Raw genomic sequence first — 13,801 nt, 5'->3', positions numbered from 1 at the left:
GGGCAAAATCTGCTTTTGCCAATTAAATATACTCATTTGCTGGCAGAGCTCACATCCCCTGCGGTACAACAGGGAGGCTCGTTCAGAACCACTGCTTGCTTTGATGGCTGGGCTTGTACTTCTCAGGCAGGTGAGGTGGTTTTTTGTCCATAGATGCTTGAAGCTAAACTGTAGCGTGAAGGCAGAGCGTGTGTCTTAAACCCCTTCTACTATGATTTCTCCCCCTTGGGGCTCAGAAAGTCTTGGTTTTGGTCTGAGAGCACTCTGTTGCCATTTCCCACATTCCCTGACAGTGTTCTGGACACAGTTATTAACATCCCGTTTGCCAGCACTGAGAAATTCAATGCACGTTGCTTAAGAGGCAATGCAGGATGCTGCTACCACAGTGCTTCTTCACAAGCAGGACTTTTGGGATGAAATCACCTCTGACGTGCCTTAATGGCTGACTGTGCAAGACTTGTCCCAGCCAGGAGGCACCTGTAGTTAATGGCCAGGCTGTGACATCTGCAGTGGGAAGGGTGGGCAGAGGAAAACCCGAGCACTTGCTCCTGCTGGCATGCCATCCCTCTCTTCTGCTCCTTGCCAAAAGCTCAAGGTGAGGAGTAAATGACAGGCTGTCACAAAGAAGCCATTTGGCCAGCGCTTGCATGGACCTGGCCAGCCCACGGCTCTTGCAGCATTGCACAAATGAGCAAGTGGGATGAAATTCAGCTTTCTGCTGAAAGCATGAGGTTTTTTGTGCTGCTGACACCTGCAAATGCAGCAGCTCTTACCAGTCACCCAAGCGATCCCAGCTGGGGCTGTGTTACTGCCGTGGGGTTTGAGTTGTGCCTTGGGTTTGTGTCAGCCCCTCCTGTGAATTATATCAGCTGGGTTGGGGCCAGGCAGAAATGCAGTCTGTGCACTCCCTGAAGTACTGGGACTTTTCCCTGGGACATTTGTCATCGGAGGGAGCCTGCGGTTGAAGCCTTTTATCTGTAGTTTGGAAATGAGTAACTGGTGAAAGAAGAGGAGGGCAGGTTTGCTGGCAGCAAAGCTCCTTAGCACAGCTAAGCATCTAACCCCTGTCCTGTGTCCACATCCCAGGTTCTTGATGAAGCCCTGAAGATTTGCAATTACATCTTCACCGTTATCTTTGTCCTGGAGTCTGTTTTCAAGCTTATCGCCTTTGGGTTTCGTCGCTTCTTCCAAGACAGGTAACAAAAGCTCCGTCTTGACCGCAGGGGTGGCAGCAGGTTTCTGGAGACAGAAATTCGGTGTCCTGGACCCCGATGCTCTTCCCGGTGATGTCAGTCTGACACATGTGAACGCTTTTTGGTGTGACTGATTGAAACCTGGGTAGGCGGAGGCTTGGGATGCGAGTTGCAGGAAGGATCGTGCATGCCGAGAAGTGTGATTGCACCACTTTGGCCTTTGGGAGTGGACAAAATAGAAGCAAGTCTTGCACCAAGCAGCTGGTTCTCTTCTCACACCTGTTGCATGGCCATATAATTAGGAGAACCTGGTGATGTGACGGAATTTATGCCAAGAGAGAGAATCTGGTCCTGAGTGGAAATGAAAGAGAAAAGGGACCTCTTTTTATGCAGTTGTGGAGCAGCAGATGAAATTGCTTCTTTTTCTATATTTTCACTCTCTCATCTCACAATACAAATTTTTGTGCCCTTAGTGAATCTTTCTCCTCCCATTTTTACCTCCTTCAGTGTTAATGCCAAGAGCGTTGGCACTGAGCAGGATTTGACACAAGCCCTTCAGCAGCCAGGGGATGGTCCCACCCCTCTCCCCACGTTTTGGGTGTCCATGCTGGAATTATGCCTCTCTCCAACCTGGCACAAATCCCTGGGGTCTTTCCTTCACCCAGCATGATCTTTATTGCAAGGACTAGACATGGGGTCCAGTTCTTTCTAGGGCAGATTCCACGCTGAGGTCCACAAGTGTGTCTAGAAGTGGCCAGACAGACACTGCAGTGTCTCCCCTGAGGTCTGCAGCCTCTGGGTAGAAAACTGCCCAGCTTTTGTTTCTGTTTCCCCTCAGTCAAGAATATCTTTGGAATTGGCTGATTTTCTAATGAGATGCATTAGTTATAATGATTTCATAACATAACTGCTTTTGTATAATACCCTCAGAAAAATGCTGCAGATTCATTTGAGTGCTAGAACCATTGAAATGACTGGAATTCATGTGAAACAAGCTACCTTGCCTTGCCAGCTTCTTAGTAGATGTTAAACTTCATTTTGTGTTGTCTCCAGATGGAACCAATTAGATCTGGCAATTGTGCTGCTGTCTATCATGGGCATCACTTTGGAAGAAATCGAGGTGAACGCTTCGCTACCAATTAACCCCACTATTATCCGAATCATGAGGGTTCTCAGGATTGCTCGAGGTGAGATGAATAAATCAGAATTGACTTGTGTTTGAGGCGGAGGGTCCCCTTCAGGAGAGAGTTAAGTGTTGGGAAACGGTTCTGGGGCACATCCCCATCACAATGTGCATAGCTCTGGCATCAACAGGCTGTAAACAAATAAAAGAACAATGGGGAAAAATACTTGTGAGAGGCCAAAAAGCTGAGCCAACTGACCATGTGTTTCTATCTTAAGAGGACTTGAAGGCTTAGAAATAAAGGAGAAGTATCTGTGGCTGTAATTCCCAGAGATGTACCTGGAAAAAATATGCCAGTCAAATCAAAGCCGTCTCTAACGGGGATCAGAGAACCCAAGCTCAAGAATGTTGGCTTTAAAAGACAAGCATCTAATAAATTTAATTTCCCATGGGACTTTGCATCTCACCACTTGGTGACAAAGCATGCCTTGTCACTCTGCATCCATCTGTCCCCTCAGACTTGTAATGACACGTACCCGAGCTGGGAAGCCAGCTTCTTCAGGGCCTGATTTTTCAGCACAGGGAGGTCTCAGGGCCAAATGATGAAGACATAAAATGTGAGTGCTCAGGCCCTTAATAAAGTACTCCCAGGCCCTCCTGAAGGGTAGTGTTGTGCTCTGAGACATAATTGCTCTGATTGCAAGCAAAAAAGGAACTGGAGGAGAAATGAAATGCTGCTGTGTCTTAAGGGGGAAAAAAAAAAGTGTTTTTTTCCCATGCATTGGATCCCTTTCAGAATTAAAAATACATGCAGTTTCCAATTGGAAATGCAACCTTCTGGAAGAGATGTGTAAATCAGTTCCTTGGTGAATCATGTATGAAAGTGGGTAGCCTATGGAAGTGGGAAAGTAGCCCCAGGGCTGGGAAAGTAGCTGCTCACGATAACCAGAGAAAGGAGATGGGTCTGACGGATAAAGTGGGGAAAGGAAAATCCAGGCAGAACAATAACGCTCTCTCCAAGTCTCAGGATAGGCGATGCTGCTATTCACGGGATTTTAATAGTAACCAAGCAACCAAAAGTTATATAAAAAAGGCCAGGGACTATAGTGGCTAGTGGAGAACACTTGACATGGTTTCACATTTCTCTTCCTATAATCTGTGGCTCCTGGGAGAGGGACTGAGTTTGTGCCTCCGTGCTAACGCTGCCGTTACCATATTACGAACATGTTTTCCGCAGTGTTGAAGTTGCTGAAGATGGCTGTAGGGATGAGAGCCCTGTTGGACACCGTGATGCAAGCGCTGCCTCAGGTAACCCACTGCCATATCAAACCAGATCTCCTCTGGCCCAGAGCTAATTTCCTATTGCAGAGGAATGCTAATCATTTTATCTTTACTGTCATTAGAGAATCACATTTCCCTTCCGAAGCACAGTCTGAGATACAGTCCTCACATTGAGGTCACTTTTCCCCTGAAGCAATTTAAGTTTTGGATTAAAGAATGCAGCAAGAAACAGGTCTGGAACAAAAAAATCAATGAATGTTCTTTTTTTGTGTTTTTTCCCCCATTTCTTTTTCTCTTTCCAGGTGGGGAATCTGGGTCTTCTCTTCATGTTGTTGTTTTTCATATTTGCAGCTCTTGGAGTGGAGCTGTTTGGAGACCTGGGTGAGTCTCGCCGTGCCGGTGGAAGGGTGGGAGCGGTGTGTGAGCAGGGGTCTCATGGCTGTGCTTGGTCCCACAGAGTGCGATGACACGCACCCCTGCGAGGGGCTGGGACGGCACGCCACGTTCAGGAACTTTGGGATGGCCTTTCTGACTCTCTTCCGAGTATCCACGGGAGACAACTGGAATGGGATAATGAAGGTAAAAGACCCATGGAAAATTAGTATTGCCTTTAATTGCTTAATGAAGCCATCCACTCTGCTCCAGATCGGTAACGATGCTGCAGTGAGCTGGTCTCTTCATTTGTGCACTGGGCAAAGTCTCTAATTCTGTTCCCTCCCAACAATGTGGTGCCTATGGTTGCAGGTGCCTGGAATACTCCATATATTCCCTTTTTTTAACCTATGAGAGCAACTTAAAATAAGGGGAAAAATTAAAGGTACTCATCATTCAAGTGAAACGTGAGTTCAGCTCAGTGACATGCATTAGTTTTATTTTTTTTCCTTAAAAGTCTCCAGTTACTATTATTGTTGTTGGTATTTGTGGTTTTGTTTTGTTTTGTTTTGTTTTGTTTTTCTGGGAAACCCCCAGTTTCTGAGAGAAAGAGTCTCTCTTAGGGGACAGCCATAAAGGCATGCTATTGTGAAGAAAGCTGGTCTATGAATACCCAGGGTGTTAACTAGTCCAAAGGAATCACTCCTCCCTCCATCTGTAGCCCATGAGGATCATTAGGTGGCCAAACTCTTAATGACAGGGGGTGAGCTTGAGGAAGTAGTGTCTGCAAGCCCAGCTGCTGTGGGATAGCTGATGGGTTGTAGCTGCACCCTGCTTTGCCCCGGATCTGTCACATGCTCATGTATTTGGTCTCTAACCTGGTAAAACATCCTTTCCGTTAGGAGCTGCAGGGTGTCGATACCTGTTCTTGCACACACCAAGGACAATTTCCTCTAAGCCTGCTTGTGGTGACTAGGACAGAAATGAAAGGTTTTACTGTCAAGTATTTTGCTATTCTCAACATGAAATTTGCCCAGTCTTCTTAGTTTTCTTCATGAAAGGAGAACCCATTGCAGCCAGATGACCAGACAGCAGACCGAAATCCATGCTGGAACCGCTTCACATCCCTCTATCTTTTCCTCCCTGTTTCTAGGACACACTGCGAGATTGTGACCAGGAGTCCACCTGTTACAACACCGTCATTTCGCCCATCTACTTCGTCTCCTTCGTGCTGACGGCCCAATTTGTCCTGGTGAACGTGGTGATCGCTGTGCTCATGAAGCACTTGGAAGAGAGCAACAAGGAGGCTAAGGAGGAGGCAGAGCTTGAAGCAGAACTGGAGATGGAAATGAAGACAATCACCCCCGGCCAACACAGCCCCTCAGACATCTTTGCGTGGACAGGAGGTGCTGGTGGAGAGAGACCCGAGAGCCCCCGAGGATGTACCAATCCCATGCAAATCAAGGTGGATTCTCAGCTCTCATTAGCTTACCCTATGGTGAGAATCTCAGTTGGAGGGTGAATAGGGCTTCACCTGCATATTTGCTAGGGCAAGACATGCACGAGACAGTTACTGAAGGACTGGGTGTACCATACGTCCGGGGCTTGTATTCCTCGCTGTCTGCTGGCTGACTGTTGCACGGTGTGGGAACTGATGCTCCAGGGAAGAGACCCTAGGCAGGTCTCCAGACTACCTGTTGCATCTGTTCAGAGGTAGAGAGCTTTGCAATTTGCTCTGGAGATATGTCCAAGCCACCAAGTTCAGACCTAGCTCCAAATTTTCTCTAATGCAGAGTTTGGGCTAGGTCCTTTGTGATAGCAAAATCATGAGCATAATGTGTTTGCTTTTCTAATGCAGACCATGAACCACAACATAAAAGAGGAATAAAACTTGGCTAATCTTTGCTTAAGTATTAAATTTGTTTTATGTAACCTCAATTTAAAATCCATCCACACAGTCAAGTCTGTAAAAAAAAGATTATTTTAACAATAGAATAATCCAGAGGGGACTCAAACCTGAGTTTACCAGAACTGGTGGCAAAACTCCCACCAGCAGGAGCAGTGCTGGAGAAGGGCTGTAATGTGGTAGCTGCTACGAGCTGCAACAAGTCTCTCTAAAGCACAGTTTCTGGATGAAGACGCAGTTTGAGGACTGAGAGGTGAGGTCAAGACCCAGACAGGTCCTTCGGGAGGGAACTGAACTGGAATTAAACAAGAAAAAACAGTCCAGCCTTTTTTTAGTCTTAGCTGATTGCAAATTGGGTTAAACTCTACACAGACCTCATTAGCTTTTATTACATCATGATTTCACAACAGCCTATCTTGGCTTCTGCCTGGGGTGGACTAATGAGTATTCTAATGCATGAAAAACTCATTTATGATCTTTAGTCCAAGGGTGAAAAAAGAGTAAATCCCTGCTTAAGCTTTGTTTCAGTTCTTAAGCTACTGGAAATTTCTGGTGCCATTAGGAGTCAGTGATGTCTGAGATGGAGTCCAAGGCTGCTCTTTGGCACGGGAAAAAGGAGTTCAGGGCAATATGGGGAAATCCAGACTCATTACATCCTCTAGAAAGAAACAACATGTCCCAACTGCTGTTGTACATGTTAAGCAGAGTACTGGCAAATTGTCCTCGGCAATGTTGTCCTGCATCAGTCCTCACACTGGCAAAGAGAGAAATTGCAAGACAAATCAGTGGAAAAGGTACCCTCAGCTCTTCAGCTGCTTAAACCTGCCGTCTCTGAAGGTGGCTTTGGGGAGGGCTTATTCTAGTCGTAATCTCCAGAGTGTGCTTCTTGCTCTTTCACTCAAACAGAAGCCTCAAAAACCTCTGGGAGATTTTATTCCGGCTATTTATTCTCCCAGACAAAATCTTCAGAAAAAATCTGATGCTTGAGCACGATAGCAGAGGAATACAATTCCCAGGACATGACCGTGCAAGGACATGTGGTCAGCATGCTCTTCTGCTTGCCTATTCCCCAGGATTTTTGCACTGTGTGCTGTGTGACTGTAATGACAGCCCTCATTCCATTGTATGTAGTAGGCATTCCCTACGTGAAAAGTGCAACCTTTAAATTGCTCCCACGCTGCCTGCAAAAGCCAGACCCTGCTCTGTATAACCTCCCATTGTCTGTGCTGTGGCCAGCTGGTGTGAATTTGGCCAGGACAACTGAGGCACCTCAACCTATGTCTGGCCCATGAATTAGTGACCTGACGTGTCCATCCTGGACATCTGCAGCTTTTATGGACAGGATGCTCAGCTCCTCTTCGAGTAAGGTTATTTGAATTTATGTGACCCCTGGATATGGATTTAGGTGTCAAATATTACGTCTTGCTCAAGAATGCGGACAGTGGGTATAGAAACCTTACAGCCCTCGTGTCCTGTAGAAGTTCACAGCACCAAGTATCAAGATGCTGCTATACCAGCCCCACTATACAGCTCAGATCCCAGGAGTAACCAGCTGTGTTTGCTGAGAGCAAGAATTGTCCCCGAGGAGGGTCCTGAGCGCTCCCGGGACAGCCGGCGTCGGCCCCGTCTCTAGTAATGTCTGAGAAAGCTGTCACTGCTCACCGTGATATTACTGCACTGTTCTCTCTCCTCTCCTGCCTCACCTCTCCTGTCCCGTTGTTTCTGTTACTGCTGTTCTCCCTGAATGTTTCTCTCTTCCCTCCCACCCCGCCCCAATTCTGTTTTTTATTTCCCTTTTGTTTGTTGGGTTTTATACACTGTCCTTTTTTCTTTCTGTCTCTGTTCTTTGTTTTTTTTCTCCTCTCCTTTTGGCTTGCTCTATCTTTCTGCATGCTATACACCACCCCTCCTAGGAAAGGCACTTGTTTGATACCATATCACTGCTGATCCAGGAATCTCTGGAAGGAGAGCTGAAGCTGATGGACAACCTGTCAGGCTCTGTGTACCATCATTATGCCCTCCCAGCTCCCGAATATTACAACTCTGAGAACCAGGTTAATATTCCTAATTTCCTGCGAAGTCTCCATCCAAACTCGATTTGACTGAAACCTTTAATAGAGAGTTAAAGTTCTTTACTTTATGTAATGTAGTCACAGGGATTTTGAAGCGTAAGTCATTTTGGCTTTTTCTGTGGGAGTTGAGATAATATCTTGGTTTATGATGTTGTATATCAATGCAAGAGGAAAATTACAGGCTCTGAGTTTCCCGCTTCAACACATTAAGAAGTTTTTCATTGGAATTTACTGTTCACGAGTGTTGTAGGGAAAATGCACAAGATCCTGTCTCCATCCTTCCGTGGGACTCTTGTATTTGGCTTCTTGCTCCTAACCAGGGCTCTGCAGCAATGTCAGGACACATCTGCAGAGCCCGGAGTATGGTGTGAGGTTTGCCCAGAGCAGAGCCTGAGCTGGTGGGGATCATAAAATGGTCTCTACATTTTGTGCCTACTTACACTGCATGAAAATCCAGTTTTGAATGATTTTCCTATTGAGTCTTCTTTCAAGTGGGTCATTGTAAACTAGATCCTCATCTCTGATCTAAACTGAATTTAGAAGGCGAGGCAGCCCTTAATGATGTACTTAAGTAATCGTGTGCTCCAGTGCTTTCCTGAACAGGGGCTGTAATACTTGTTTAAAATTAGTTAATTTACTTCTTAGAATAAAATACCTACTTTCTCAAGCGTGTTATTCCTTAAAGCAAATATTTTCCCTAAATCACAGCAGTGTCCATAATAATAATTCAAGCATACCTATTTTTTCCTGCAGTTGGAATTGAGAAAATTCCATATTTCTTGATCTATTTTGTTTCCCTTTCTGGCTAAAAATAGCAGAAGTTTTCTTGTTAAATCAGTGTGCTTATTTATGAGCTCACTGACACTCTAAATTATCCAACTCGGTGGTTCATTAAAGGAAAGGAACAAGCTTAGGTAAAATGAAATCCTACTGCAGATCTTTATATAGTGGGATAACATGTCTCCCTCTGATTGCTGCATATCACTTTCCAGATTGAGGTCTATTAAGCTATAGGAAGTGGTTGCCTCTAAGAATTACCAGAGGAATAAAGACGGTAGCTTTGGCGGGGAAAGCAGAGGGTCAGTATGAAACTCAGCTGGTTGGAAATTTTTCATCACAATATTTTTCACCATAAAGTGCTGCTACAGCAAAAAAAAAGGTTTTGTTTTGACATTTTTGTAATGAAAAAATATTGCATTCCAGTTTGCAATGGCTTTTTCTTTTAAAATTTAAGCTATTTTATTTCCCCCCTCCCCCGTAATTAAAACCCGTATAAATCGGTTGAATGTTCCCAACAAAATGTTTTGATGGCTTCAAACTCAATTTTGGGAGAGGGGGAGGCTGAAGTGTGTGGGGGGGTGATGTTTTGTTTACATTTTGGCTTTTCTGTTCACACCATTTGTCATGTTCTCAGGCAAGTCAGGAATTTAGAGCAGCGCTGGGACTTGCTGAAAGCAACCTGATTAATAGCAGCTCCCGGCGGAGCCACGCCGGCAGGGGAGCTGCTGGTGCCCACCCCGCTCCCGCACGCCTGGGCTCCGGTCGGTGGGTCCCGGTCGGGATCGCTGTCCCCGTGCTGGAGCCTTCGTGGCAATGCTTTTTTGGGGAGCCTCGTATGAAATCAGGAGCTCCTCCAAAGAGCCTCCTTCATCCGTTGCCGGTGGACTGTGCTAGAGGGGCTATCAAACCCAAGGTTAGATGAGAGGAGCCTGACCCTCTCGCTTATCTCATCTGAAGTTTGGAGCCTCTCAAGGTTCACTCATCACTGCATGTATTTCACCCCACTGATGCCATTTCTAAGAGTGAGAAAATCCAGCCCTTTGACAACTTAAATGCAACAGATCTGGGCCTCTGTGGTTTCTCTTGGAAGATATATTGCTGTTGGAAGACTTTTCAAGCATAGATTATAGGAAAACAAAAATGCACAGTGAGAAATGAAAGGAAGGAAGCACCTGGGGTGTGTCCAGATCTGGCAGCCCCTGCGAGCGTGAGCCAGGTCTGTAGGTTACCTGATGAAATGCTGTGCCCGATGCCGCGGGCACCAGCCCCAGACAGGTACCCGGGGTGAGGATTTGTGGAGGGCTGAGCCTGCACTTCAGGGCAAGCATCCTTCCTTGCGGTGCTGGCAGCAGGGATGCTGCTCTGGGGGAGATGCTGCAGCCCCCTTTCTCCTCCTTTCTTTCCAAAACCTGTAGTGACATTTCACGTTTCTTAAAAAAAGTTCTCTGTGTTTAGGAAGAGAGCTTCATCAATATTTTGATAAAGATTTTTAGCGATTTCTTGAGTGTCTTCAGCAGGGATGCGTTCGTGCAAGACGCATCAGTCCAGCGGCAGCGTAGCACCTGCTCCCAGCCTGGAGGCGGCTCGTGGGGCTGAAAGACACCCACGATTCTTTTTGTAGGACAGTTATTGGTGCTTACCCAGGCACTGGAGGCTCTTTAGCAGATCAAAACCCACTGAAGGCACCAGGAAGGCATTCACTGACCAAAACCAAGCCTTAAGTTTCTCCCTGTCCCTGTTTAGCCATTAGGAAGTTAATTGTAGTTCCACCTGCCTCTCGGGGAGGGGGAGGTCCCTGTACCCTCCCGGGGCGCAGGGAAAGGCACGCTCCACACCCCACCTGCAAAATCATTTTGGTGTTGGGGAAATTTTGTGGACTCAACCAGATTAGCTTAAAGGCAAAGCAAACAGCATGGTTGTTGGGTAGAAACAACTTCAGAGAAGCCAGAAGATCTTGAAGCCTCTTGTATTTGATCATAGCCAAGAGGACAAATATCTCTAGTATGAAAGTAATGTTACTTTTGCTTCTTCATCTAGACAGGAGAACAACAAAATACAATGCTAGCATTAGTGTATGGTTTTAAACTCCCTCCCAGATCATTGGTAAGCATATGAACGTCCCACTCTTTTTAAAATTTCTTTGTTATACTTCGTTTCTTTAACATTCTGTCCCTGGTAACAATGTGCATGATGTAGCTTCTCCCACTGCAGGGATATTGCTTTAGTGTCTAGAAGTATTTAGATTATGATACTTTTCTTTTTCTTTAATTTATTTTCCAAAAGATTTGTGTCCTGGTTTCTTATGCTTAATCATCTCTCCCTTTAGATCCCTCTAGCTGAGATGGAGGCTCTGTCTCTGACGTCAGATATTCTCTCTGAAAAGTCCTGGTCCTTAGCTCTGACGGATGACTCTTTTCCTGATGATACTAACACACACTTACTTAATGCTCTGGAAAGCAATGTACATACACTGGTCACTGTATAGTCTGATGTTTATAGGGTTCAAAATACTGCTTCCACCTCTCTGCACCTGCCTAATGGCATTTTCAGTTCAAGCCCATTTCCAGATAGCACCAACCTTTCCCCTGAACAGGACATTGTCCTTAATGCCATTAGGGCCTGGGTTGTTATCGCTCTTGTCCACAAACTTGGCTCCTTGCGAGGAACAAGTATTTATTTCTGTTTTTCCTTTGGCATCTTATGTAAAAACTGTGTTTTCTACAAGTAAAATAAATAGTAAAAAAATGCTTTGGAAAGAGTCAAGGTTGAAATTTCCTCCCCATCTGAAACAAATTAGTGATGCTGCATGGAAGAGGCATCCATGAGCTAATGAATCATGCGTCCTCTGCTGAGGGGTCATCTACAACCCTTTGTTTTGTAATGGATTTTTGTCTTTATGAACACAGGCACCACAAGGGTTTTTGCATCATCGGTGCCAAACTGTTTATTTTGCAAATATCAGATGGGGATCTCTTTGAGATGCTGCTTGTTATGTGAATTTTTACTAGCAGTCATCCCACTGGTAAAAAAAATAAAAAAATAAAAATAAAATACTATTTTGTCTTTTTGAATGAAATAACCAGTATTTTGAACCTTGCCTTAACCATCTCCTCTTTGAAACATTAGACATTTTAAGCTGTGTAGCAGTCAAGTGCTTTTTTTTCTGCTGTACAACAGACATAACTCCTTTTCCAACCTTTTTGGATCATTCTTGTTTTCTTTGTTGTTGTTCATGTACCTGCCTTTGAATGTTTGTGTTGATAAATTTTCTGCCATTCTAGTCGACTGTCATCATAACTAGCACTTACTTGGGAAACATCTCTTAAACCGTGACAATATTTCCCATCATGCTTCATGGCATCATGTGCAAAAGATTTTGTAAACTACGTTTAACGTTTTGTATGGGACTTTCTGTTACAAAATGAGTTAGTCTGGAGAGCTGGACTAAGGAGAGAGCCCTTCTAGTTTTGAATCAGTTTAGACAAACCTGTTTGACAGCATAGCAAAGTCTCAAGGTATAGCCAAGAGAGATGGTTTTTCTCCCCCCCCAAAAAGCAAACCCAAGTTGAACAAAGTGTTTTGCGAATTTGTGTCAATACCAACAAAGTAAAAAAATTTTCCCAAACTCCTGAAAAACTGCAAGCTTTCATTTAAATATTTTCTAAATTCAGTATTTTTACACTTCATTTAGACACAGCTTTTGCTGAAAAATATCTCAGAATGTTTTGTTTGACTTAAAATAGATTTGGGTTGGGATTTTTTTTTTGGTTCACAGAAAACTCAGATTTTATTTCAGTCAAGCCAAAACAACATGTTTTTCAAAACTACTAGTGAACCAAAAAGTCATGTGCTCCCACTGCTTGGTTTGTGAGCTGGACTCAAAAGATAATTTTGCAGCCATTTTAAATGGTTTTCATGAAGTTCACTCATCAGATTTCCCCTGAGATGATCAGAAAGTGGAAACAAGCCTGCTGTGGTATTGGATCCTGTCAATGAACCTAGAGGTTGATTAAAGGTTGGGTTTGGAAAGGATCTCAAATCCAAATTCTTGTGTTCAGATCCAAATGGTTTTGAGTTTAAAATCTCAGGTTTCAGGCCCTCTTTCCTGCTTTAAGCTAAATAATATGAAAGCTAAATAGCATAAACATACTGCTTGGGAGAGGAACGCGGGGAGGATCAGAGAGGTTCCCAAAACACAAGTCTCAGCTTTACCAGCACAGGTTTTGCTCTCCTTCCCTGAGCTATATCAGGAGACTGCAGTCTCTCTTCTCTAGGCTGTATCCAGGCTGTATCCAAATCGGCAGGTTCCTGAGGACTGAAACTAATGCTGCAAGGCAGTGCAAATCCATTTCCTTTATTAATTTTACAGACGTAGTCTTCCTTTTTTTACCTTTTCTTCTTTTTTCCCCATTTATTTTTTCCTTTTTGTAAATTCCTTTTAATCTCATCATGTTTATTGTGCAAACAAAATGCCACAGTAAAATTTTATTTTTATGAGTGAAGGATAAAATTGGGGAAAAAATCTCTGTTGATTTCAGAAAACCTGTAATGCACTGAGTGAAGGGAATATTTGTCAGAAAATAAGGTTTAACGTTTTCCCTAAATGATCAGCAATATACTGTACCAGACTACAGTGTCATATCTTATTTCTGTGTTTTTCAATGGAGACCTTTTAAAGATTAAATAATTCTTTCATTAGAACTATTCAGGGAAGTTGACTTTGCTTCCATTTTTGCTAATACTGTCCAACACAATAATACCCAAGAACATTTCTGGGATGGAGATATTTCCTTATGAAATCAGATCTGAATCCACCTCAGTTGATATTGCCCCTGGTGCTGCCTATTCCAAGAGACTCTTTGGCTGTAAAAACTCTGCAGTCAACATATATACAATAACCCTCACTTGCATTAGATCCCTTCTAATTAGAGAATGGCTTTAACCCTGAAGCAGTAGGTTTAGATATGCCTTTCAATAAAGTGGGTTTAGTTATTCATTATGCGAGAAGAAAAACCAATAAAATTGTGCTGGGAGGCAGAATAGAGAATATTTTCTGTAAACCAGTTTTTGTTGG

At 44.1% G+C, this 13,801-nt stretch overlaps 1 protein-coding gene across 19 annotated transcripts in view; it reads left to right on the top strand.

The window, feature by feature from the left end:
- CACNA1G (calcium voltage-gated channel subunit alpha1 G) overlaps positions 1-13,801 on the top strand; it is a 149,950-nt gene that overhangs the window by 124,323 nt on the left and 11,826 nt on the right. For 13 of the 19 annotated variants that reach the window (XM_033002247.2, XM_033002244.2, XM_033002246.2 and 10 more), the window contains 8 exons: positions 1,087-1,196; positions 2,247-2,380; positions 3,554-3,624; positions 3,900-3,978; positions 4,055-4,176; positions 5,123-5,467; positions 7,789-7,929; positions 11,054-11,188. In XM_033002247.2, coding sequence (XP_032858138.2) covers positions 1,087-1,196; positions 2,247-2,380; positions 3,554-3,624; positions 3,900-3,978; positions 4,055-4,176; positions 5,123-5,467; positions 7,789-7,929; positions 11,054-11,188 — 1,137 coding nt within the window. The remainder of the gene's footprint in view (positions 1-1,086; positions 1,197-2,246; positions 2,381-3,553; positions 3,625-3,899; positions 3,979-4,054; positions 4,177-5,122; positions 5,468-7,788; positions 7,930-11,053; positions 11,189-13,801) is intronic. The other 6 variants (XM_033002234.2, XM_033002235.2, XM_042802485.1 and 3 more) reach the window with 6 other exon arrangements.

This window comes from Tyto alba, unplaced genomic scaffold (assembly GCF_018691265.1).
Source record: "Tyto alba isolate M040663 unplaced genomic scaffold, T.alba_DEE_v4.0 Super-Scaffold_39, whole genome shotgun sequence".
In the NCBI taxonomy this organism is placed as follows: Eukaryota; Metazoa; Chordata; class Aves; order Strigiformes; family Tytonidae; genus Tyto; species Tyto alba.
Note: the sequence above shows the minus strand (reverse complement) of the source record. Positions and strands in the feature narration are given on the sequence as shown.